This window comes from Hyla sarda, chromosome 3 (genome assembly GCF_029499605.1).
Source record: "Hyla sarda isolate aHylSar1 chromosome 3, aHylSar1.hap1, whole genome shotgun sequence".
NCBI classification, from domain to species: Eukaryota; Metazoa; Chordata; class Amphibia; order Anura; family Hylidae; genus Hyla; species Hyla sarda.
The window spans coordinates 288,735,524-288,759,691 of NC_079191.1; the positions used below are offsets into that span (position 1 = coordinate 288,735,524).

General features: G+C 44.7%; 1 protein-coding gene across 1 annotated transcript in view; it reads left to right on the forward strand.

Annotated features, from left to right (window-relative positions):
* DMBT1 (deleted in malignant brain tumors 1) overlaps positions 1-13,033 on the forward strand; it is a 222,876-nt gene extending 209,843 nt beyond the window's left edge. The window contains exons 21-22 of the mRNA XM_056563617.1: positions 6,729-7,117; positions 12,642-13,033. Of these exons, the coding sequence (XP_056419592.1) occupies positions 6,729-7,117; positions 12,642-12,906 (654 nt within the window). The 3' untranslated portion in view covers positions 12,907-13,033. The remainder of the gene's footprint in view (positions 1-6,728; positions 7,118-12,641) is intronic.
* The last annotated feature ends 11,135 nt before the right edge of the window (positions 13,034-24,168 follow it).

Consider the following 24,168-nt stretch of genomic DNA (forward strand, 5'->3'; position numbering starts at 1 on the left):
AATGGAGCTGCCCATCCCTTGTTCTGCTATGCTGTAAGTGCCATATTGAAGATCACTTTGCTAGGATTGTTGATGTCATTTTCAGAGAAATGGTGATCACTGCTAGGATGGTGATAACAAGAAGAAAGGTGTAGGGATAAAGGTATAATGTTGGTGAAAATAGTTTTTTTTGTGTAATAAAGAGGAGCATCTCACCATAGTCTGCAAGGGTGGCTATATTAGCTAAGCATACCTGTTTGATGGATTTTGTCCTGCTCTTGTATATTTTGTCAAAACTTGCATATGTAATAAATGAATAAAACGAAAAAGGTATCAGTATGGAATGTTTCATAGTCTGAGCGTCTGAAAAAAAGACATAGGTCCATCTAGCACAGTGATGGAGAACCTTTTTGAGCCCGAGTGCCCAAACCGTAATGCACGCCAACTTTTTTTCCCTCAAAGTGCCAGTATATCAATTAAATCAGAATACTGAGGTTTAAGTTTAGAAAAAACATCTCATACAGTTGCCATAACTAATTAACATCTTTTGTTTTAAAAGAAGAACACATCAACAGAGTTCAATGATCCAAACTTGTTTTTTTTTTTTAATTGATAGTTTATAGTTCCCCCATATTAGGTTGTAGTTCACCCACATTAGATTGGCAGCACAGTTCCCCCACATTAGGTTGTAGTTCTCCCACATTAGGTGCAGTATATTTTCCCACATTAGGTGCAGTATAGTTTACCACATTAGGTGCAGTATAGTTCCGCCACATTAGGTGCAGTATAGTTCCGCCACATTAGGTGCAGTATAGTTGCCCCACATTAGGTGCAGTATAGTTCCCTCACATTAGGTGCAGTATAGTTGCCCCACATTAGGTGCGGAATAGTTCTTCACATTAGGTGCAGTATAGGTCCCCACATTAGGTGCAGTATAGTTCCCCCCACATTAGGTGCAGTATAGTTCCCCCCACATTAGGTTGTAGTTCCCTCCACATTAGATTAGCAGTATAGTTCCCCCACATTAGGTTAGCAGTATAGTTCCCCCACATTAAGTTAGAAGTATAGTTCCCCCACATTAGGTGCAGTATAGCTCCTCCACATTAGGTTAGTAGTACAGTTCCCCCACATTAGGTGCAGTATAGCTCTCTTACATTAGGTGCAGTATAGTTTCCCCACATTAGGTGCAGTATAGTTCCCCACATTAGGTGCAGTATAGTTCCCCCACATTAGGTGAAGTATAGTTCCGCCACATTAGGCTGGCAGTATAAGTCCCCCCACATTAGGTTGTAGTTCCCCCACCTTAGTTGCAGTATAGTTTCCCACATTAGGTGCAGTATAGTTTCCCACATTAGGTGCTGTATAGGTCGCCAACATTAGGTGCTGTATAGTTCACCAACATTAGGTGCTGTATAGTTCCCCCACATTAGGTGCTGTATAGTTCCCCCACATTAGGTGCTGTATAGTTCCCCCACATTAGGTGCTGTATAGTTCCCCCACATTAGGTGCTGTATAGTTCCCCCGCATTAGGTTGTAGTTCCCCTCACATTAGGTGTAGTATAGTTCCCCCACATTAGGTGCAGTATAGTTTCCCCACATTAGGTGCAGTATAGTTCCCTCACATTAGGTGCAGTATAGTTCCCCCACATTAGGTGCAGTATAGGTCCCCACATTAGGTGCAGTATAGTTCCCCCCACATTAGGTGCAGTATAGTTCCCCCAAATTAGATTGTAGTTCCCCCCCCACATTAGATTAGCAGTATAGTTCCCCCACATTAGGTTATCAGTATAGCTCCCCCACATTAGGTTAGCAGTATAGTTCCCCCACATTAGGTGCAGTATAGCTCACCACATTAGGTGCAGTATAGCTCCTCCACATTAGGTTAGTAGTACAGTTCCCCCACATTAGGTTGTAGTTCCCCCACATTAGGTGCAGTATAGCTCTCCTACATTAGGTGCAGTATAGTTTCCACACATTAGATGCAGTATAGTTTCCCCACATTAGGTTAAGTATAGTTCCCCACATTAGGTGCAGTATAGTCCCCCCCCCCCCCATTAGGTGCAGTATAGCTCGTCCACAGACATACAGCCTTCAGCCATATACAATGTATGGCCCGAGGCTGTATGCCTGTGTACTGCCCCACTTCAGTGTTCCAACCTCCGGTCCAAGGTCACAATCTACTGCTATGGCCTATAGGCCATAGCAGTAGGTCCCGGGACTGGAAGAGTGGTGGTCGGAACATTGAAGATGACATACAACATACAGGTAACTTACCATCAGTGCGTGGGGCCGCAGAAAGGTAACCGGGGCATCCTTGTGTCCTGAAAAGATCTTTCGGGACACAGGGATGTCCGAATGGGCTCATGGCGAAATATGGCTGCGTGCCCACAGAGGGGGCTCAGTGTGCCACCTGTGGCATGCGTGCCATAGGTTCGCCATCACTGATCTAGCACAACCAAGGGGAGCTATATGGGTAGCTTCAGAACTTTGTTTCCCCCTTATCCTTATATAGTAAGGTAAAAAACCATAAGGCATACAGCAGGTGAAATTAGTATTGAATATATCACCATTTTTCTCACTAAATATATTTCAAAAGGTGCAATTAACATGAAATTTGTAACAACCCAAATAATCAAAACATGTAGAAACCAAAACAAACAAGCTCAGAAATCAAAAGTATGTGTAATAATGTGAAATGACATAGGATTAAAGTATTAAACACACTCACAGATATTTATTTAATATTTTGTGCAAAAGCCTATGTTGGTAATGACAGCTTTAAGACACCTCCTGTATGGCGAAACTATTTTTTATAGGTGCTGTTTCTCCTCTGAACCTGGTGTGAAATGTGCCTGTAAAACACCATTGTTTTGCCACAATTAGGTTGCAAACGTCTTGAGACAGCTCTTTGCTTTTACCCATTATAACATGTGTTTTGTGCGACACCTTGGCAATGAGACATTCTTATAGGCCATGAGTTTGGACTGAACCAGATTTTAGCTGTTGTCTTTGCTATCCGTGCCCTTTTTTTACCTCCTCTTCTTCAAGTGTTTAATACTTTTTCTTTGTGTCATTTCACATAATTACACATGGTGATGGTGATGTGCATATTACTTATTATACCACCTGTAAACCAATCTACCCTAAATAGGCAAAACTTCCGTCAAGACGTTCTCAATTATTTTGAAAACCTGGCTGCTTAAAGAGGACATGTGACGAACCAAAAAAGTTATAATTAAATGTCATACCTTTTTACAGTATTTACATATGTGTGGGTTTATAATTTGTCTGACAATTCAGGGAATAGTAGTTAGAACTTTAAAACTCAGTTTTAAAGGGAGAGTAAATAGCAGATGATGGGTGGATTATACAGTGAGGTTGGTTGACATGTTGACATGCCACCTAAAGTAAAACATTTAAACCCTCTTACTGTATAACCACACCCATCACCTGATATTCACTCCCAATATTAAAATTTGGTTCACACCCCTTTGACTATTCCCTGAATTGGGAGATAAATTATAAATCCATATATCTTAGGAACAGGAGGCTATATCTATAAAAAGGTGTGGAATCATGGAATCCTATGCTATTTAATGATGGTAAAAATCCCATTTTTGTCTCTTTAACCCCTTAAGGACGCAGGACGTACTCAAACAGCCCCTTTTCCGAGTCCTTAAGGACTCAGGACTTTTGAGTACGTCCTGTCCATTCCCGGCCCCCCGCCGCTAGCCGGAGGGGAGCCGATGCCCGATGCGTGCTGAAATCGTTACGCAGGCATCGCGGCATATCGCCCAGTGGGGTCATGATGACCCCCCATGTCGGCGATGGCCGCAGATCGCTGGACAATTCAGTCCAGCGATCTGCAGCAGATTTCGGGTCAATCGGGTCTCCAGTGACCCGGTGACCCGGAATTACTGGCTGATCGGGGCCGTCTCTAACAGCCCCGAACAGCCATAGCCAGCAGGGGTGAGGTGGCACTGGTGCCACCTCACGATCGCCCCGATTAGTCGGCCGGTTTCCCGGCCGACCAATCAGGGCGCCTGCTGCAGGTGTCACTCCCGCAACCCGCTCCGCCCCTCTTCCGAAGGACGTGAGCGGGTTCTCCCAGGCGTGAATGTTGGGATCGAGGCCCCAGGAGCGGCGGCGACGACGAGGGACTGACCTGATGCGGCGTGGATCGTTGGAGGTGAGTGACAGCCTCCTGCTGTTGCTCAGCAACAGCTCCCAGCATGCAAAAAGGGCATGCTGGGAGCTATAGTTATGCAACAGCAGGAGGCAGACCACCACAAGTCCCAGCATTCCCTTATGGGCATGCTGGGACTTATAGTTTTGCAACAGCTGGAGGCACATTTTTTTAATGGAAAAGTGTACCTTCAGCTGTTGTGTAACTACAACTCCCAGCTTGCACAAACAGCTAAAGTGCATGCTGGTAGTGGTGCATCTGCTGGTTGCATAACTACAACTCCCAGCATGCCCGTTGGCTGTCGGTGACTGCTGAGAGTTGTAGTTTTGCAACAGCTGAAGGCACACTGAGTTAAGTAGCAAACCAGTGTGTCTACAGCTGTTGCATAACTACAATCCCCAGCCAAAGTAGTATGCCTCCAGCTGTTGCATAACTACAAGACCCAGCATGCCCTTCCGCTGTCCGTACATGCTGGGGGTTGTAGCTTTTGCAACAGCTGAAGGCACACTGGTTGCAAAACACTGAGTTTGTTACCAAACTCGGTGTTTCACAACCAGTGTTCCTCCAGCTGTTGCAAAACTACAACTCCCAGCATGCACTGATAGACCGTACATGCTGGGAGTTGTAGTTTTGCAACAGCTGGATGTTTCCCCCCCAATGTGAACGTACAGGGTACACTCACATGGGCGGAGGTTTACAGTAAGTATCCGGCTGCAAGTTTGAGCTGCGGCAAATTTTCTGCGAGAAACTACTGTGAACCCCCCGCCCGTGTGACTGTACCCTAAAAACACTACACTACACTAAATAAAATAAAAAGTTAAAAACACTACATATACACATACCGCTACACAGCCCCCCTCCCAAATAAAAATGAAAAACGTCTGGTACGCCACTGTTTCCAAAACGGAGCCTCCAGCTGTTGCAAAACAACTACACCCAGTATTACCAGACAGCCACTGACTGTCCAGGCATGCTGGGAGTTTTACAACAGCTGGATGCCCCCTGTTTGGGAATCACTGGCGTAGAATACCGCTATGTCCACCCCTATGCAATCCCTAATTTAGGCCTCAAATGCGCATGGCGCTCTCACTTTGGAGCCCTGTCGTATTTCAAGGCAACAGTTTAGGGTCACATATGGGGTATCGCCGTACTCGGGAGAAATTGTGTTACAAATTTTGGGGGGTATTTTCTGCTTTTACCCTTTTTAAAAATGTAAAATTTTAGGGAAAAGAAGCATTTTAGGTAAAAAAAATATATATTTTTTTTACATATGCAAAAGTCGTGAAACACCTGTGGGGTATTAAGGTTCACTTAACCCCTTGTTACGTTCCCCGAGGGGTCTAGTTTCCAAAATGGTATGCCATGTGGGTGCTGTTCTGGCACCATAGGGGCTTCCTAAATGCGGCATGCCCCCAGAGCAAAATTTGCTTTCAAAAAGCCAAATGTGACTCCTTCTCTTCTGAGACCTGTAGTGCGCCAGCAGAGCACTTTTCACCCCCATATGGGGTGTTTTCTGAATCAGGAGAAATTGGGCTTCAAATTTTGGGGGGGTATTTTCTGCATTAACCCTTTGTAAAAATGTAAATTTTTTGGGAAACCAAGCATTTTAGGTAAAATATATATATATTTTTTTTACATATGCAAAAGTTGTGAAACCCCTGTGGGGTATTAAGGTTTACTTTACCCCTTTTTATGTTCCCCAAGGGGTCTAGTTTCCAAAATGGTATGCCATGTGGGGTTTTTTGCTGTTCTGGCACCATAGGGGCTTCCTAAAGGTGACATGCCCCCCAAAAACCATTTGTCGCTCCTTCCCTTCTGAGCCCTCTACTGCGCCCGCCGAACAGTTAACATAAGACATATGACGTATGTGCTTACTCGAGAAAAATTGGGTTTCAAATACAAGTAAAAATGTTCTCCTTTTTACCCCTTGCAAAAATTCTAAAATTGGGTCTACAAGAACATGCGAGTGTAAAAAATGAAGATTGTGAATTTTCTCCTTCACTTTGCTGCTATTCCTGTGAAACACCTAAAGGGTTAAAACGCTGACTGAATGTCATTTTGAATACTTTAGGGGGTGCAGTTTTTATAATGGGGTATTTCTAATATGAAGACCCTTCAAATCCACTTCAAACCTGAACTGGTCCCTGAAAAAAAGCGAGTTTCAAAATTTTGTGGAAAATTGCTGCTGAACTTTGAAGCCCTCTGGTGTCTTCCAAAAGTAAAAACACGTCAATTTTATGATGCAAACATAAAGTAGACATATTGTATATGTGAATTAAAAAAAATTATTTGGAATATCCATTTTCCTTACAAGCAGAGAGCTTCAAAGTTAGAAAAATGCAAAATTATTAATGTTTAAAGTGACAGTGGTCAGAATTGCAAAAAATGCCCGAGTCCTTAAGGTGAAAAAGGCTCAGTTCTTAAGGGGTTAAAATAGTCAGGTTTATCTTTAAATAGAAAAATAATAAAGGAAATCTGCATAAACAGTAACAGAGTATAATCACTGTTCCAACCAAGCTGTATAGCCTTGAAATAATAGTTCATATTTCTTTTCTATTCAAAGGGTGAAAGAGATACAATCAGCTATTTAAACACTGTCGTTGGCTACCATACTGATGAAGTGATAGTTCGTAATCGAAAACTCAACTTAAACCTCCGATGTCAGATGTTTCAAAATACCATGGTAGAAATCATGTATCACGCAGATGATATCACAAACCAAAATCTGACCCAATATGGTCTATATTCTGCATCACTAAACTTCTACCAGTCACCAACCTTCATGTATCCAGTCTATAATTATCCATACTATGTGCAGCTGAATCAGAACTTGTACCTTCAGGCTACCGTCTACTCATCTGACAGCAACCTCACCTTGTTTGTGGATTCATGTGTGGCCTCACCAGATGCAAATGATTTTGTGACACAGACTTATGACCTTATACGCAATGGGTAAAGTTCTTATTTTTTGTTTAAGCTATACTTTGTTTTGTAGGTTAATGCAATTTTTTCTTTCCTCCTTGCCTTCTAATGCTTTAAATTTTCCACCTACAGACCCATATGAGGGCTTGTTTATTGGGTCACCAATAGTACTTTGTAATGGCATTCAGGGCCGCCATCAGGGCAGTACAGGCAGTACTGCCGTCAGGGGCCCGGACCTGAACAGGGGCCCACTGCTGCCAACTCTTTCACCCCACTCCTCCCGCATTCCACACTGCATGTCAGTAAAAATAACAAGCTCCTTGGAAAGCAGAAGGGCTTGTTCTTTTTACTGAGCTAAAATCAAGAGGGCTCATCTCTTTCCCTCCTCATGCCCTGCCTAGACTCTGCAGAGCCTACCTGCTTAAAAGCTCAGGGAATCAACACTTCCCCACATACAGGCAGGAAGATGTACCGGGCCCTTCTCCTTTCTCCTGGGCCCCTCCCCTCTCCTCTCTCCTGGGCCTCTTGCTGTATACAGCTCTGCAGTCGGGGAATAGGAGGAGGGGAGGGCTGCAAGTTGCACAATCTGAAGCCTGGAACTGAAATGAAACTGAAACAGGAAATCACAAGATGTGGACCCCCCTTGAGCTGTGTGTGTATATATATATATCCTGAGCCTAATCATGTGTGTACCTCAGGAACTGGTCACAACAGGAAAAATTAACAGCTTTAAAACAGTGTTAGACACATTCCTGGAACAAAAGAACATTAATGCTTATGAAGAAATATAAAATCCCATCCCTTCCAAAATATCGCGTCACACCCCTACCCTTCAATTCCCTGGTTGAACTTGATGGACGTATGTCTTTTTTCAACCGTACTATGTAACTATATGTAACTATGTGTGTATATCTGTTATTATGAATGTATATATGCAATGTGCATGTGTTTGTATCTGTGCAATGTTTGTCTATGTATGGATTTATGTGTGTATCCACAGTGTGGGGCACTACATGGGTATATGGGGGCTCTTTTCAGGAGACTGGGAAAGCTGTGAGACAGGCAGTACACAGTATAGGGCTCACACTACTTCCACAGCTTTATGTACTGCCTGTCACCCAGCTTTCCCACTCTCCTGAAAGGAATATCTGTCTTGTGAAGCAACCATATTACCATATTAGAGAGGTGAAATGGACTGAAGTAACAGACGTCACACTATTACTCTGCCATTATATACACTAGTATTCTGATATTCAGGCGTCTTATAAAGCTGGGGAAGTACTGTAAGTCCTGCACTAAGACTCCTTTAACCCCTTAACGACGCAGGACGTATATTTACGTCCTGCGCCGGCTCCCGCGATATGAAGCGGGATCGCGCCGCGATCCCGCATCATATCGCGTGGGTCCCGGCGCTAATCAACGGCCGGGACCCGCGGCTAATACCACACATCGCCGATCGCGGCGATGTGCGGTATTAACCCTTTAGAAGCGGCGGTCAAAGCTGACCGCCGCTTCTAAAGTGAAACTGAAAGTATCCCGGCTGCTCAGTCGGGCTGTTCGGGACCGCCGCGGTGAAATCGCGGCGTCCCGAACAGCTGATCGGACACCGGGAGGGCTCTTACCTGCCTCCTCGGTGTCCGATCGACGAATGACTGCTCCGTGCCTGAGATCCAGGCAGGAGCAGTCAAGCGTCGATAATGCTGATCACAGGCGTGTTAATACACGCCTGTGATCAGGATGAGAGATCAGTGTGTGCAGTGTTATAGGTCCCTATGGGACCTATAACACTGCAAAAAAAAAAGGTACAAAAAAAGTGTTAATAAAGGTCATTTAACCCCTTCCCTAATAAAAGTTTGAATCACCCCCCTTTTCCCATAAGAAAAATAAAACAGTGTAAAAAAATAAAAATAAACATATGTGGTATCGCCGCGTGCGTAAATGTCCGAACTATAAAAATATATCATTAATTAAGCCGTACGGTCAATGGCGTACGCGCAAAAAAATTCCAAAGTCCAAAAAAGCGTATTTTGGTAACTTTTTATAACATTAAAAAATGAATAAAAAGTGATCAAAAAGTCAGATCAAAACAAAAATCATACCATTAAAAACTTCAGATCACGGCGCAAAAAATGAGCCCTCATACCGCCCCGTACGTGGAAAAATAAAAAAGTTATAGGGGTCAGAAGATGACATTTTTAAACGTATAAATTTTCCTGCATGTAGTTATGATTTTTTCCAGAAGTGCGACAAAATCAAACCTATATAAGTAGGGTATCATTTTAACCGTATGGACCTACAGAATAATGATAAGGTGTAATTTTTACCGAAATATGCACTGCGTAGAAACGGAAGCCCCCAAAAGTTACAAAATGGCGTTTTTTTTCCGATTTTGTCGCACAATGATTTTTTTTCCGTTTCGCCGTGCATTTTTGGGTAAAATGACTAATGTCACTGCAAAGTAGAATTGGCGACGCAAAAAATAAGCCATAATATGGATTTTTAGGTGGAAAATTGAAAGGGTTATGATTTTTTAAAGGTAAGGAGGAAAAAACGAAAGTGCAAAAATGGAAAAACCCTGAGTCCTTAAGGGGTTAAAGGGGTACTCCACTGGCCAACTAAATGTCCCGAACGCTGTGCGGGGGGTCGACCATGCATGCATGTCTATGGGAGGGGCGTCACGCCCCCTTCCATAGATTTAAATTGCGGGGGCGTGGTGTGATGTCACGAGGTGGTGTGGCTGAACCCCCACAGCCCGTGCATAACGTTCAGAACTAAATGTTCCAAACACTGGCCAGTGGAGTACCCCTTTAAAGGAGTCTTAGTCCAGGACTTACAGTACTTCCCCAGCTTTATAAGACTCCTGAATAGCAGAATACTAGTGTGACGTCTGGTACTTAAAGGGGTACTCTGGCCCTAAGACATCTTATCCCCAATCCATAGGATAGGGGATAAGATGTCTGATCGTGGGGGTCCCACCGCTGGGGACCCCCGCAATCTCTCATGCAGCACCCACCGGTCTCAGCTGCACGCAGCGCCGGAGGCTCCGGTCCTGTGGTCGTGAGGCTTCAGACACGGAGTATCGTGACGTCATGCTCCGCCCCCTCAATGCAAGCATATAGGAGGGGGCGAGATGGCCGTCATGCCCCTTCCCATAGACTTGCAGTGAGGGGGCGGGGTGTGACATCACAAGGGGGAGGAGTCATGGGATCACGATACTCCGTCCCCGTGGTCGTGAGGCTTCAGACACGGAGCCTCCAGCGCTGTGTGCAGCTGAGACAGGTGGGCGCTGCATGACAGATTGCGGGAGTCCCCAGCGGCAGGACCCCGTGATCAGACATCTTATCCCCTAATCCCCTATCCTTTGGATAGGGGATAAGATATCTTAGGTATATAAGTTATCTTAAGATATCTCCAATATAGTTGCTTTACCAGACATGAGGCTAGGAAAACTGGGTGAAAGGCAGTACATAAAGCTAGGAAAGTAATGTGACCCCTGGACTGTGGACTATCACCCGGATTTCCCAGTCTCCTGAAGCCCCACAAATGATGGACTGCTCGTCCTCCCTCTACTTGTCACTGAGTAAGGAAGCTGTGCCCTCTCTCTGCCACTGCCCTTCACACTAACTCAGCAACACCACTGCTCACTGTGCAGCTTGGCGTGCCTTCTTCCTCCATTCCCCTGGCAGGTATTGAAATCAGGGACATTCACGTGTACATGTACTCATGCAAATGTCCAGTAACGGCACAGACACCGATATTAGCACTATAATGGGATCTAACTACTGTTTGGGGGCACTATTAGGGGGCAAACTACTGTGTAGAGCACTATTATGAGAGAAACTACAGTGTAGGGGGCAATATTGGGGCAGACATCTGTGTGTGGCTACTAATGGGGGTAATCTACTGTATGGGGACACTACAGTGTGGGGCACACTTTTAAAGAAGCACTATTATTGTTTGGGGCAATACTACTATAGAAAGTTTGTATAGGTGTAGCATTAAGTGCAGAGCCTATGCTTGTCTGACAGATTCTGCGGAAACAAATCACAGCTGGAAGCAGTGTGTGTGAACAAAGCGAAAAGGGAAAAGTCGAGCCATTGCTATCATATACTGCGGTATAATATCTGACAGCAATGGTGTCTTGCACTATGGATCTGCAACAAGGTTGTGAATTTTAATACACCAGAACAGAAGTGCTGAACATTTCTCTAAGAAATCTTAAATATATATACAGGCACATTTAAATATAGGTTATATATATATATATATATATATATATATATATATATATATGCGCATCGGTGAATTAACTACTATAGACTGGGCTGTTCACATAAGAAAAACATATATACTAATACCAACATTATCAATAATATCGCTACACAAAGGACAAAAAATACTGCCACCTCATTATCATACAGTACCTATCTAGGCCGGAAGGAAAAAACTGCACTGTATGGTCACTGTATGGGAATAATGTTGGTTGGTATATAATGTTTGATATACAATAACTGTATGACTGCATTATTCAGTCATTGAAGGGTAGCAATATGTGATCAGGGTGTCCCCTGTATTATCATGGATAATATTGGACTTGGGTAATACCACATTTTTTTTTAGTATCAGTATATGGCAACGTTATTCTGTCACTGTGTGGGGGTACTGTATGATGATGAGGTGGATACTGTGCAGATTTAATTAAAGAATGTTTAAATTTTACTTTAATCATTGTGTACTTTTAATTTTTATATTGTATCTTTATAGCTGTTGGAGCTCAGTTAAAGAGCTCAAAATCCTATTTCTTTGAACACAACCATGGAGTTAAATTATAAAACATTGGCTACCAGCAATCACCACTAGGTGATGCTTAAGATCTTACTTCATATAAATTGATTATGTATTTCCTTAAGAACCATAAAGATCTGTTTACAGTAGTAAGGCTCTGTTAGGGAGCTCCATAACAGCTGCTGATAATGGAGCTGGAATGGAGGTTGTGACACCAGGCACCAACAGTTTCCAAAAGGTCCCATTTACAGGATCTGTCTGAGCTCAGTAAGGCTGGGTTCACATATGTCCGGTATAGGGGAACTCAGCCTAGATATGGATACAACGGTTGCCACAATTGATGACAAGCTGCGTTCCCCTGTCCAGTGCTCTCCACAGTGTCCAACCACCTGGCGTCAAAATAAAATTGATGCTGGATGATTGTGAACTGTCCCGCTCAAATTAATGGGACCAGTTCATGCATTAGTTTCCCTCCGATGCATGCCGAAAGGAAACTGTGCCGGACGCCTGATATATGTGAACTCAGGCTTAGAGGTCTGTTATTCTTTAGGATTTTAGTGGAGAAAAAAACCTGGCATCAGCGAACGGAGCTCCTAATGCTCATGTGAACATAGCCTAAGCACCCTATTGTGAAGTAAAGAAAGATATATTGTTAAAGTAGCATTGTCTTAACAGAATCAGAAGATAACCGTTTTTTTCAACAGAATAAGACTTTCAGAAAACACACAATCAAATACTTGCTTGACAGAATTATTTCTTGTTTTCACAGCTGTGTTAGAGACTCTACATATGTGAAATATCCAACATATTCCTCAAACCAGGTTCGCTTTGGATTCCGCGCTTTTGGGTTTGTCCGGAGGTTTTCTAGAGTTTACCTGCAATGTAAACTGACTGTGTGCCAGAGAAATAGCTACAACAGCCGTTGCTATCAGGGGTGTATCAACAGACGTAAAAGAGCTTTAACAACATCTCATGATCAGATTAATGTAACAGTAGGACCATTTATATTAGAAGAAAGTAATACAAGGAATTAATCAGTTCAATCATGTAATCCACTATTAATATTTGTAGATTGTACTTTGATTCATTACAAGCAAATTTTAAATGATAAAAGAAATTATAAAATAGAGAACTGGTAAAAATGTATTTCTAACCACAGAATGTATTGACTGCATCATAGTTTGTATCAATTAAAGATTGTTCTAAAATAAAAAAATTTAAAATAACTAAGTATAAAGAGAGTTTTTTTATTTTTATAAAAGCCTATTCAATGCAAAAAGCATAGTTTATTAACATGGTTTACTATACCTTCATATTTAGAAACGTTGGCTTGGTTTTGCTGGTAAAAGGATTTTCGCTCTTGTAACCGTACAAACTGTTATGTGTTATTTACCTTTTGTATTCCCATTTCAGTTTTGGTACCTTCATCGTAAGATCGGACATTGAACACTTCATATTAAAATTTAAAAATGAAAAGGTAACAGTACATTAAAACAAACGTGCGTTACAATCAGGTAGAGGTGCATTATTGTAAAGTGCATTCCAGTGAATTCACAATACCAACACATATTTATCAAGACTGGAGTTTCACACGGCAGTCTTCTTCTTCCGCAAGTGCATGGGCATGTGAGGCATGTGTCTGAGGCTGTCAATGCATTATCACTTAAATCAACACCATTGCAAAGCTTGTGTAGATTTCAGCTACAATTTACATTTTTGCAGTGAGCTTAAATGTTGTACCGTATTTTTCGCCCTATAGGACGCACCGGCGTATAAGACGCACCCAATTTACAGGTGCAAAATCTAAAAAAAAAAAAGATTTTTAACCCAATAGTGGTCTTCAACCTGCGGACCTCCAGATGTTGCAAAACTACAACTCCCAGCATGCCCGGACAGCCAAGCAACATCTGGAGGTCCGCAGTTTGAAGACCACTGCATAGGAGGTAATACTCACGTGTCCCCGCCGCTCCGGACCCGTCACCGCTGCCCTGGATGTCGCTCCATCGCTGTCATCGCGTCTCCGTGGTGTATCCTCGCTCTCCATCGCCGCCATCACGTCGTTACGCACGCCGACGCACGTACGCGACGACGTGAGGACGAGGAAGGAGAGCGCCGGCCATACAGGGGATCCCTGAACGGAGAAGACACCGAGGAGGCAGGTAAGGTCCCTCCCGGTGTCCTGTAAGCACTAACTCGGCTATTCAGTCAGGCTGTTCGGGACCGCCGCGGTGATCCCGAACAGCCCAACTGAACAGCCGGGTTAGTGTCACTTTCCCTTCAGACGCGGCGGTCAGCTTTGATCGTCGCGTCTGAAGGGTTAATACAGGGCATCACCGCGATCAGTGATGTCCTGTATTAGCCGCGGGTCACGGCCGTTGATGGACGCAGGGACCGCCGCGATAGGGGTGTATACGCCGTATAAGACGCACCAACTTTTTCCCCCCAGTTTTGGGGAAGAAAAAGTGTGTCTAATACGGCGAAAAATACGGTATATGTTGTACATATTGGCAAAACATTAAGTTTTCTAATATATTTTGTAAGAAATGTTTTTTTTTAAATAGAAATCCAGTAAGTGAGGGTGGGACTAGCACTCCTCTGTGCTCACTTCTGTCCTGTCTATCAGACTGCAGCAGCATGAAAATAGAGAGGAGGGGGTTACAGAGCAGCCTGTAGTGATTGAGTGAATGAAGACACACATCACTGCTGACTCAGAGAGGAAGATTTGTAATGGAGAGTAAGGGCACACCCCCTATAAAGCACAGAATGACAAACTGAGTGTGCGGAATATAGATGCTAGACACATAAAAATTGTATGTACATGATAAGGATTAGGTACCCAGTAACATTTAACAATTTTTTGTGTCAATTACAATTTTCTTTTAGTGCGTCAATGACATCATACTCCCTTTAAAACGTCACAAAACTATTGTGGAAGGCAGGTGTTTGTGCAAAAAAGTTACCCCCTTTTCGCAATATGCACCATTTACTAAAACCTGTGTAGAGGAAGAGTCTATAGCAACCAATAAGATTGCATTGATTAATTTATTTAGGCAATTCCACCACTCTTCCTCTATAATATAATTTTGTAGTTTGCTTCGTGTCGAATAAATTTGCAGCGAAACTGTATTAAAAACGGCTATTTCTGGCCTACAGAGAGCCCCAATAGGGGTGTAGAACACTTTGCCTTGCTGTAACATGCATAGGGAGGGTGCTAGGTTACTGAAATCATACTGTTATTCATTATGACATGCAGATTACAGGCACTGCCATTAGAATCACTGCTGCAGAGCGTCTATGTGGCAGCAGGGAGACCATAAGGTGTCAGAATTGAAAAGGATAAAGAGATCTTTTATGTCATATTTAATGTAATTTGATGTGAAAATAAAATTTTCACCCATTCTGGCGAGCATCGAGCTGGTGGTCCTCCGCCAGGGGAGATACCACCTGTTCGAACCCCTGCCTCTCAGTGCCCCCCTAATTATGAAAGTACGAATGTTTCATTTACCGTATTTTTTGCCCTATAAGGCGCAGCGGCATATAAGACGCACCCAATTTATAGGTGCAAAATCTAAAAAAATTAAGATTCTGAATCCAACAGTGGTCTTCAACCTGCGGACCTCCAGATGTTGCAAAACTACAACTCCCAGCATGTCCGGACAGCCGTTGGCTGTCCGGGCATGCTGGGAGTTGTATTTTTGCAACATCTGGAGGTCCGCAGGTTGAAGACCACTGGATAGGAGGTAGTGCTCACGTGTCCCCTCCGCTCCGGACCCGTCACCGCTGCCCTGGATGTCGCTTCATCGCTGTCGTCGCGTCTCCGTGGTGTCCCCGACTCTCCGGACGTCTTCTTCCCCGGGATCTACACTTTCCGTCGCCGTCATCACATCGCTACGCACGCCGCCGCTCCTATTGGATGACGGGACAGCATGCGCAACGACGTGATGATGACGAAGGAGAGCGCCGGCCAAGCAGGGGATCCCGGAGCAGACACCGAGGCAGGTAAGGTCCTATAAGCTGTTCGGGATGCCGAGATTTCACTGCAGCGGTCCCGAACAGCCCGACTGAGCAGCTGGATTAGTGTCAATTTCCCTTCAGATGCGGCGGTCAGCTTTGATCGCCATGTCTGAAGGGTTAATACAGGGCATCACCTCGATCGGTGATGTCCTGTATTAGCCGCGGGTCCTGGCCGTTGATGGCCGCAGGGACCGCCGCAATAGGTGTGTATTCGCCGTATAAGACGCACCAACTTTTCCCGTTTTGGGGAAGAAAAAATGCGTCTTATACGGCGAAAAATACGGTAATCAGTTCTGGTTCATTGCTATTTCTCCAACATGTTTCATTGGATTCTTGTGATAATTCCACAGGTAATATGAAGTCGACGGCCAAAGAGCCTCAGTCCTGAAAAAATTACAACCCCTAAGATTAAAAGATGAATGTTAAAAACTCTATTGAAGATGTATGTGAGCTAGTGCTACCACCAAAACAATGGCCTAGGCCCAGCAGCAACAGTAATAAATGACACAGCATGGAGGTGTTGTCAGCATGAGTAGAACATATAGTGGCTGAATGGCACAGCCAGGATTGGCCTTCACAATCCCTACGATTAAAAGATGAATTCAAAACGAAGATTTTGGGTAGCTAGTGCTACCATAACAACATTTTTATTCTCAGACCAAGGCCAAGCAGCAGTATCAGTAAACCATATATTGCCTGAATGATACAGCCTGGAGTTGGCTGAAACATGAGGTGACACCAGGGCTTCACAATCCCAAAGGTAAAACAGAATAATTTTTGAAATTTTAAATGAAGATTCTGGATAGCTAGTGCTACCTACCATAACAACATTTTTGTTCCCAGACTCAAGCCCAGCAGCAGTATCAGTAAACCATATATTGCCTGAATGACACAGCCTGGAGTTGTTTGAAGCATGAGTACACACCAGGGCTTCACAATCCCAAATAAAAAACTGAAGAATTTTTTACATTTAAAATTAAGATTTTGGATAGCTAGTGTTACCTACCATAACAAAAATTGTATTCCCAGACTCAGGCCCAGTAGCAGTATCAGTAAACCATACATTGCCTGATTGACACAGCCTGGAGTTGTCTGAATCATGAGTACACACCAGGGCTTCACAATCCCAAAGAAAAACAGAAGAATTTTTTTAATTTAAAATGAAAATTTTTGGATAGCTAGTGCTACCTACCATAACAACATTTTTGTTCCCAGACCCAGGCACAGCAGCAGTATCAGTAAACAATATATTGCCTGAATGACACAGCCTGGAGTTGTCTGAAGCATGAGTACACACCAGGGCTTCACAGTCCCAAAGAAGAAATAGAAGAATTTTTTTAAATTAAAATAAAGATTTTGGATAGCTAGTGTTACCTACCATAACAACATTTTTGTTCCCAGACCCAGCAGCAGTATCAGAAAACCATATATTGCCTTAATGAAACAGCCTGGAGTTGGCATAAGCATGAGGAGACTATTGAAATGTATGATTTTTTTATGTAAATTTAAGATTTTGAAATTTTAATTAAGGATTTTGAAATTGAACTTTTAACTCCCAAGTTTTAGTGTCCCGGGCCCCAGCGTGTGGGTACAAAGGGCCAAATCTAAGTCACATGAGTTTACAAGGGGGCTTCACAACCCCTAACATTAAAATGTTAATGTTGAGGCCCAGCAGCATCACTAAACCATATAGTTGCTGAAACACACAGCCTGGAGCAGGCAACAGGATGCATACATAAGAGGGCTTCACAACCCCTAACATTAAAAGATCAATGTTGAAATCTCGATTGAGCATGTATGTTTGATAGTGCTAACATAAAAAAATTGTAATATCCAAGACAGTCCCAGGAGCATCAGAAAACAATATTTTGGCTGAATGACACAGCCTGGAGGTGGAAAAAGCATAAGGAGCCCATATAGTGGCTGAATGGTACAGCCTGGAGTTGGCCGATGCCTGAGGAAACCATATAGTTGCTGAATTGCACAGTATGGATTTGGCAGAAGCATAAGGAGACAAATAGCGGCTGAACGAAACAGCCTGGAGGTGGCAGCAGCAGCATCAGGAGTCCTGAAAGTGACCCGGTGACAGAGTGGTGCAGTGGGTGACAATACCAGTACCTCGTGATGAAGGCGGCTAGAATGTTTGTACCTGTGGAGCAGTGCCTTAAATCTGTTGGGCACTATCCATATTTGTGAAGTGTTGGTGTACACCATGGCCAATCTACTCTGATGCATTTGGCATTGGTGGGTGGAAATCCTGGCTGATTTATGCCTGATTCATCTTCACAAAGGTCAGTCTCTCCACATTTTTCATGGACAGACGAGTTCTCCTTGGGGTGACTATGGCCCCCGCCACACTAAACATCCGCTCTGATGCCACACTACTGACCGGGCAAGACAGGTTTTCCAGGGCAAACTCTGCAAGTTGCGGCCACAAATCAAGTTTGGCTGCCCAGAAGTCCAGCGGATCTTCAAGGTGTGTTGGCATGGGTATGTCAAGGTATGCCACCACAAGCTGGTTGAAGTCCTGCTCCAAGTCTACCTGCTGCTGATGAGTTACTTCACTATGCGGGTGAAGAAAGCTACTCATCAGCGACTGTAGACTCAGGCTGCTGCTGATGGAGCTGGTACTGCTCCTGCCACCCCACCCCTCCCCAGCAGCCAAGACAGTGGAAGGTGAGCGCAGAGGGCCCCCCCGAGTAAGACCTGCTAGTGGATGGACGATGGCGCCAATAGGCATCAGCCAACTGACTACATAGGAGGTGTACAAAAGGCACCCATTTTGTGCCGGTAGCGAGGGTCCAATAAGGTGGAGACCCAGAAGTCATCCCGCTGCCGAATGGTGACAATGCAGCTGTCACTACAAAGCAAGTGAGCATGCATTGTGACATTTGTGCAAGTGACTCGGAGGGACTCCCTGCCTCCATCTCCACTGCATACTGCCAAATTGTGTCTGGGTGCTCTGTCTCGCCTTCCTCATAACCCTCTAGCTCCTCTAGTTGATCATGCTCCACCTCTCCTGTGAGATGACTAGAAACACCGCCCATCTCATGAAACCTAAACTGTGCTCCACTGTACCCCTTAGGCCCCGTTCACACAGAGTAATTCAAGAGGAATTTACTCGAGTAATTCCTCTTGTATTCACCGCTCCAAATTAATGCAGATCTCCTCTGCCCATTGACTTTTGTCAGGGTCCGGACTAGCGGCTGGTGAAGACACTGGAGGTGGATCCCCTGTACCAGAGAGGCGATGACGTGGGCCGTACTGGGGAATCGGTTCTAAGCAGTTACTGGTGTTCACCAGAGCCCGCCGCAAAGCAGAATGGACTTGCTGCGGCAGTAACTACCAGGTCGTGTTCCCCAGTAGCGACTCGACCTCTCTGGCAGCTGAGACTGGCGCGGTACACAAGGACTAGACAGAGGCGAGGTCAGACGTAGCAGAAGGTCAGGGCAGGCAGCGAGGTTTGTAGTCAGGGGCAACAGCAGAAGGTCAAGGTACACAGGCTTGGGACACACTATAACGCTTTCTCAGGGCACAAGGCAACAAGATCCGGTGAGGAGAGGAAGGGGAAGTGGGTTTTTATAGGTTAGGGAGTGATTGGGCCAGGCACCAATTAGTGGTGCACTGGCCCTTTAAATTTAAGCAAGTCGGCGCGCGCGCCCTAGGGAGCGGGGCCGCGCACGCCGGGAGGAAGCAGACGGGTGCAAGAGGTGAGTGAGACGGGGCGCAACCCTAGGGCGGACACGAGCCATGCCTCGAATCGCGTCCCCTCCGGGGACCAGAGAGCAGCGCTCGCGGTCAGCAATGCCGACCGGAGTGCTGCAGCCAGAGGAACGCCGTGAGCGCTCCGGGAAGGCAGCGGGACCCGGAGCGCTCGGCGTGACAACTTTAATGTTATTTCTGCTGTCCTGTTCACACTGCAGAAATTCTGCTAGCAGAATTCCGACACTGAATTCCTTTCCGCTTGAAGAAAGAACATATTCATTCTTCAAGCGGAATCCGCAAGCAGAGTCCAATAGAAGTCAATGGTAAAAAATAAAATCTGCCCGACATCGTTTTCGAGCGGAATTCGAGCGGAATTCAAGCGGAATTCAGAAAAGTAGATTAAATAGCCTCCTCCTTCATTCCTCTTCATTTCCGCATGAAAATTCCGCTTGAATTCCGCTTGATGGAGAAGGCAACAATTTCCTGACCTAAATTATTCCTCATGAATTCCTCAGTGTGAACATAGCCTTATCCTCCCCCTCCAGTTCAGCCCCCACAGGGATCATGTAGCCGTGAGATGTAGGCGCAAAGTCTCCATTGCCCTGACCAGCTATCGTTTCCAACACTTGTTGTAGGATATGAAGCAGTGTGATGATGTCATTCATCCCCTAATCCTGGTGACTTACATTAATGTGGCTTCTCAAAGGGCCTGAGTAAACAGCAGGTGTCACATATGAGCTGCACTGGTTCACATTGAAGTTGCACACGAGATTACCCCTATCCACTTGGATCATCAAGAAATCGGTGATGGCTTTTCTCTGTTTGTACAGTTGGTCCAACATATAGAGGGTGAAATTCCAACATTTCAGACATTCTGACGCTGCAGCTCAAGGAGGATGTGCTTTGCGGTGTACGAGTGACTCAAGTGCATGCAAAGTTTCCTTCCCATTCTTAGGAGGTCTTGCAAATGGAGGATCACTTCAGGAACAGCTTGACAACCATATTTAACATGTGTGCCATGCAGGGCACATGGGTCATCCTTCCTTGTCGCAGCTCGGTCAAGATGTTCTTCCCGTTGTCGGTCACCATGGTTCCCATTTACAGTTTTTGTGGAGTAAGTCATGCTCCGATTTCTTTACGAATGACTTTTAGCAGTTCATCCCCTGTGTGACTCTTTTCGCCAAGGCAAACCATGTGAAGAACAGCATGACACCCCATGCCCTGCACACATGGCATGCTGAAGGGCAATTGAGACTTGTCCAGGCAGTGGAGGCTGAGGACATGGAGGAGGATGAGGAGGCGGAGTCGCACACTGTCACAGCACCAACTGCCTAAGAGCATGGAGGAGGAAGCGGCGTGACCTGTCCAAGTTGGGGTTGTGGCTGTGCAGGAACCACATTCATCCAGTGAGCCATAAAGGACATGTATTGTCCCTGACCGTAGTTACAGCTCCATACGTTGGCGCTGCTGTGCACTTTGGTACACACCGACAGGCTCAAGGACTGGCCCACCTTCTCTTCCACAAAATTGAGCAGGGCTGGTACTGCCTTCTTCACAAAGAAATGACGGCTTGGCACTCTCCACCTCGGCTCGGCACAAGCCATCAGTTCTCTGAAAGGTGCAGAGTCCACCACTTGAAAAGGCAGGGACTGCCGCACCAGCAACTTAGACAGGAGCACATTCAGCTTCTGCGCCATTGGATGTGTGGGCGCATATTGTTGTCTCTTGGACATGGCTTCGTGGATGGACTGTTGGCGGAATGGCTGACTAAAAGTGAGAGAAGCAGGAGCATCTGGAGCGACAGAAGGAGGGTATGACACACAGCTCCCTTCGGGTGAGGTGGTGGAGCCTTGGCTGGCTGAAGGAGGGAGCGTCTGGCCACTGGGTGATGCAGCAGACTGGACCACAACATCGGAGCCACAGTTCTCCCAGGCTGCTTTATGGTGGCGAAGCATTTGTTGATGCAGGGCCATGGTGCCAACATTGGGACCACGCGTCCCACGCGTCACCTTCTGCCAACATAATTGCATGTGGCTATGTGACCCTCCTCTGGTTGCTTGATGAAAAACTGCCACACCGCTGAGTAGCTGATTTTCCCATTAATAGTTCGCACTAATTGACTGCTATTGCCGCCCTCTCAAGGAACCCCTGTTCCACTACCTCCTGGAAAGGTAGGCTGCCACGAAGCAAGTGGTCTCCCCCGGGCATGTTTGGCTCCATAATTTCCACTTTTGCCACCATGCTGACTGCCAAACATGCTACGGCCTTGCTGGCTCAGCTGCTGCCTCAAGGGCAACATGCAACCCTCTTCTCCTGATGATGATGAAGCCCCTTCTGCAACCGGCTCCCAATTGCTATCGGCTTTATCATCATCGAGTTGTGTCTGCACATCACTGATGTACTCCTCAGGTTCCTCAACAGTGTCTGCTTCAGGACCCTGATCCCTGGCAACACCGCCTCACACGTCACTCTCCTCATCACTACTTGCCAGCCTAAAGGAGGAAGCGGTGCATGTCTCCTTTACTAATTGGCTGGGCAGTAGCTGCTGACTGTCCTCTATTAGAACGTCCTCAGTGAATAATCGAGTTGAACTCACAGCATAAGATACTTCTGTAGGGGAGGGAACAACATAGGACAGAGGCAATGGGAGGACAGGGACATGCCAACTGAGGGTTGTGTCTGAGGAACCCACCGACTGTTGACTGGGGGTGTCAGATGTCACATGCCACTCCTCTGTGCACGTCCTGGCACTTCTCTGCCTGACATACTTAGTGCGTATATGAGGGGAGTACAATATGCTTCACTACTCTTAAAACAGTATTTGTCTAGAACAGCAGCAGGTGATTACTTTTGTCTGTCCTTTCACAGTATGTAGGCACTTGACAGATTAACATGTACAAAATAGTACACTACTTAGATGTAGGTATGCACTGATGAGGGCAGAAAAATGCGCTACAATACGCCTAAAAACTCAGTATTTTTGTAAAACACCAGCCGGTGAGTACTATTGCTTGGACTTTCACAGTATGTAGACCCTTGACAGATTAACAAGTACAAAATGGTACACTACTTACATGTACGTATGCGGTATGCACGTATGAGGGCAAAACAATGAACTACAGTACACTTAGAAAACGTATTTTCCTAAAACAACAGCCAGTGATTATATTTCCCTGTCTTTCCACTGTATGTAGGCTTGTTACAGATTAAAAGGTACAAAAAAAAGTGCACTACTTAGATGTAGGTAAGTGGTATGGACATAAGAGGGCAAAAAAATGCGCTACAATGCAATTGGAAAATGTAACTTCCTAAAACTTACTTTTGCTTGGACTTTAACAGTATGTAGGCCCTTGACAGATTAATAGATACAAAAAGTGCACTACTTAGATGTAGGTATGTGGTTTGCACGTATGAGGGCAACAAAAATGCGCTACAGTACACTTGGAAAACGTATTTTCATGAAACAACAGCCAGTGATTAGTTTTCCCTGGTCTTTCACTGTATGTAGGCTTGTTACCGATTAACAGGTACAAAAAAGTGCACTACTTATATGTAGATACTTGGAGAACATATTTTCGTAAAACACCAGCCGGTGATTACTTTTGCTTGGACTTTCACAGTATGTAGGCCCTTGACAGATTAACAGGTACAAAATGGTACACTACTTAGATGTAGGTATGCGGTATACACTGATGAGGGCAGAAAAATGCGCTACAATACGCCAAAAACCTCAGTATTTTTGTAAAACACCAGCCGGTGAGTACTATTGCTTGGACTTTCACAGTATGTAGGCCCTTAACAGATTAACAGGTACAAAATGGTACACTACTTATATGTAGGTATGTGGTATGCAAATATGAGGGCAAAAAAATGTGCTACAATACACTTGGAAAACATATTTTCATGAAACAACAGCCAGTGATTAGTTTTCCCTGGCCTTTCACTGTATGTAGGCTTGTTACAGATTAACAGGTACAAAAAAGTGCACTACTTAGATGTAGATATGTGGTATGCACGTATGAGGGCAACAAAAATGCGCTACAGTACACTTGGAAAACGTATTTTCATGAAACAACAGCCAGTGATTAGTTTTCCCTGGTCTTTCACTGTATGTAGGCTTGTTACCGATTAACAGGTACAAAAAAGTGCACTACTTAGATGTAGATATGTGGTATGCACGTATGAGGGCAAAAAATGCACTACAGTACACTTGGAAAATGTATTTTCGTAAAACACCAGCCGGTGAGTACTATTGCTTGGACTTTCACAGTATGTAGGCCCTTGACAGATTAACAGGTACAAAATGGTACACTACTTAGATGTAGGTATGTAGTATGCATGTATGAGGGCAAAAAAATGCGCTACAGTACACTTGGAAAACGTATTTTCGTAAAACACCAGCCGGGGATTACTTTTGCCAGGACTTTCCCAGTATCTACACTTGTTTCAGATTTACAAATTCAAAACAGTAGACTGCTTTGATGTAGGTATGTGGTATGCACGTATGAAAACATTTTTTTTTTGCACAACAGCAGGACACAACAGTGCAGCACAACAAAAAAAAAATGTATTTAACC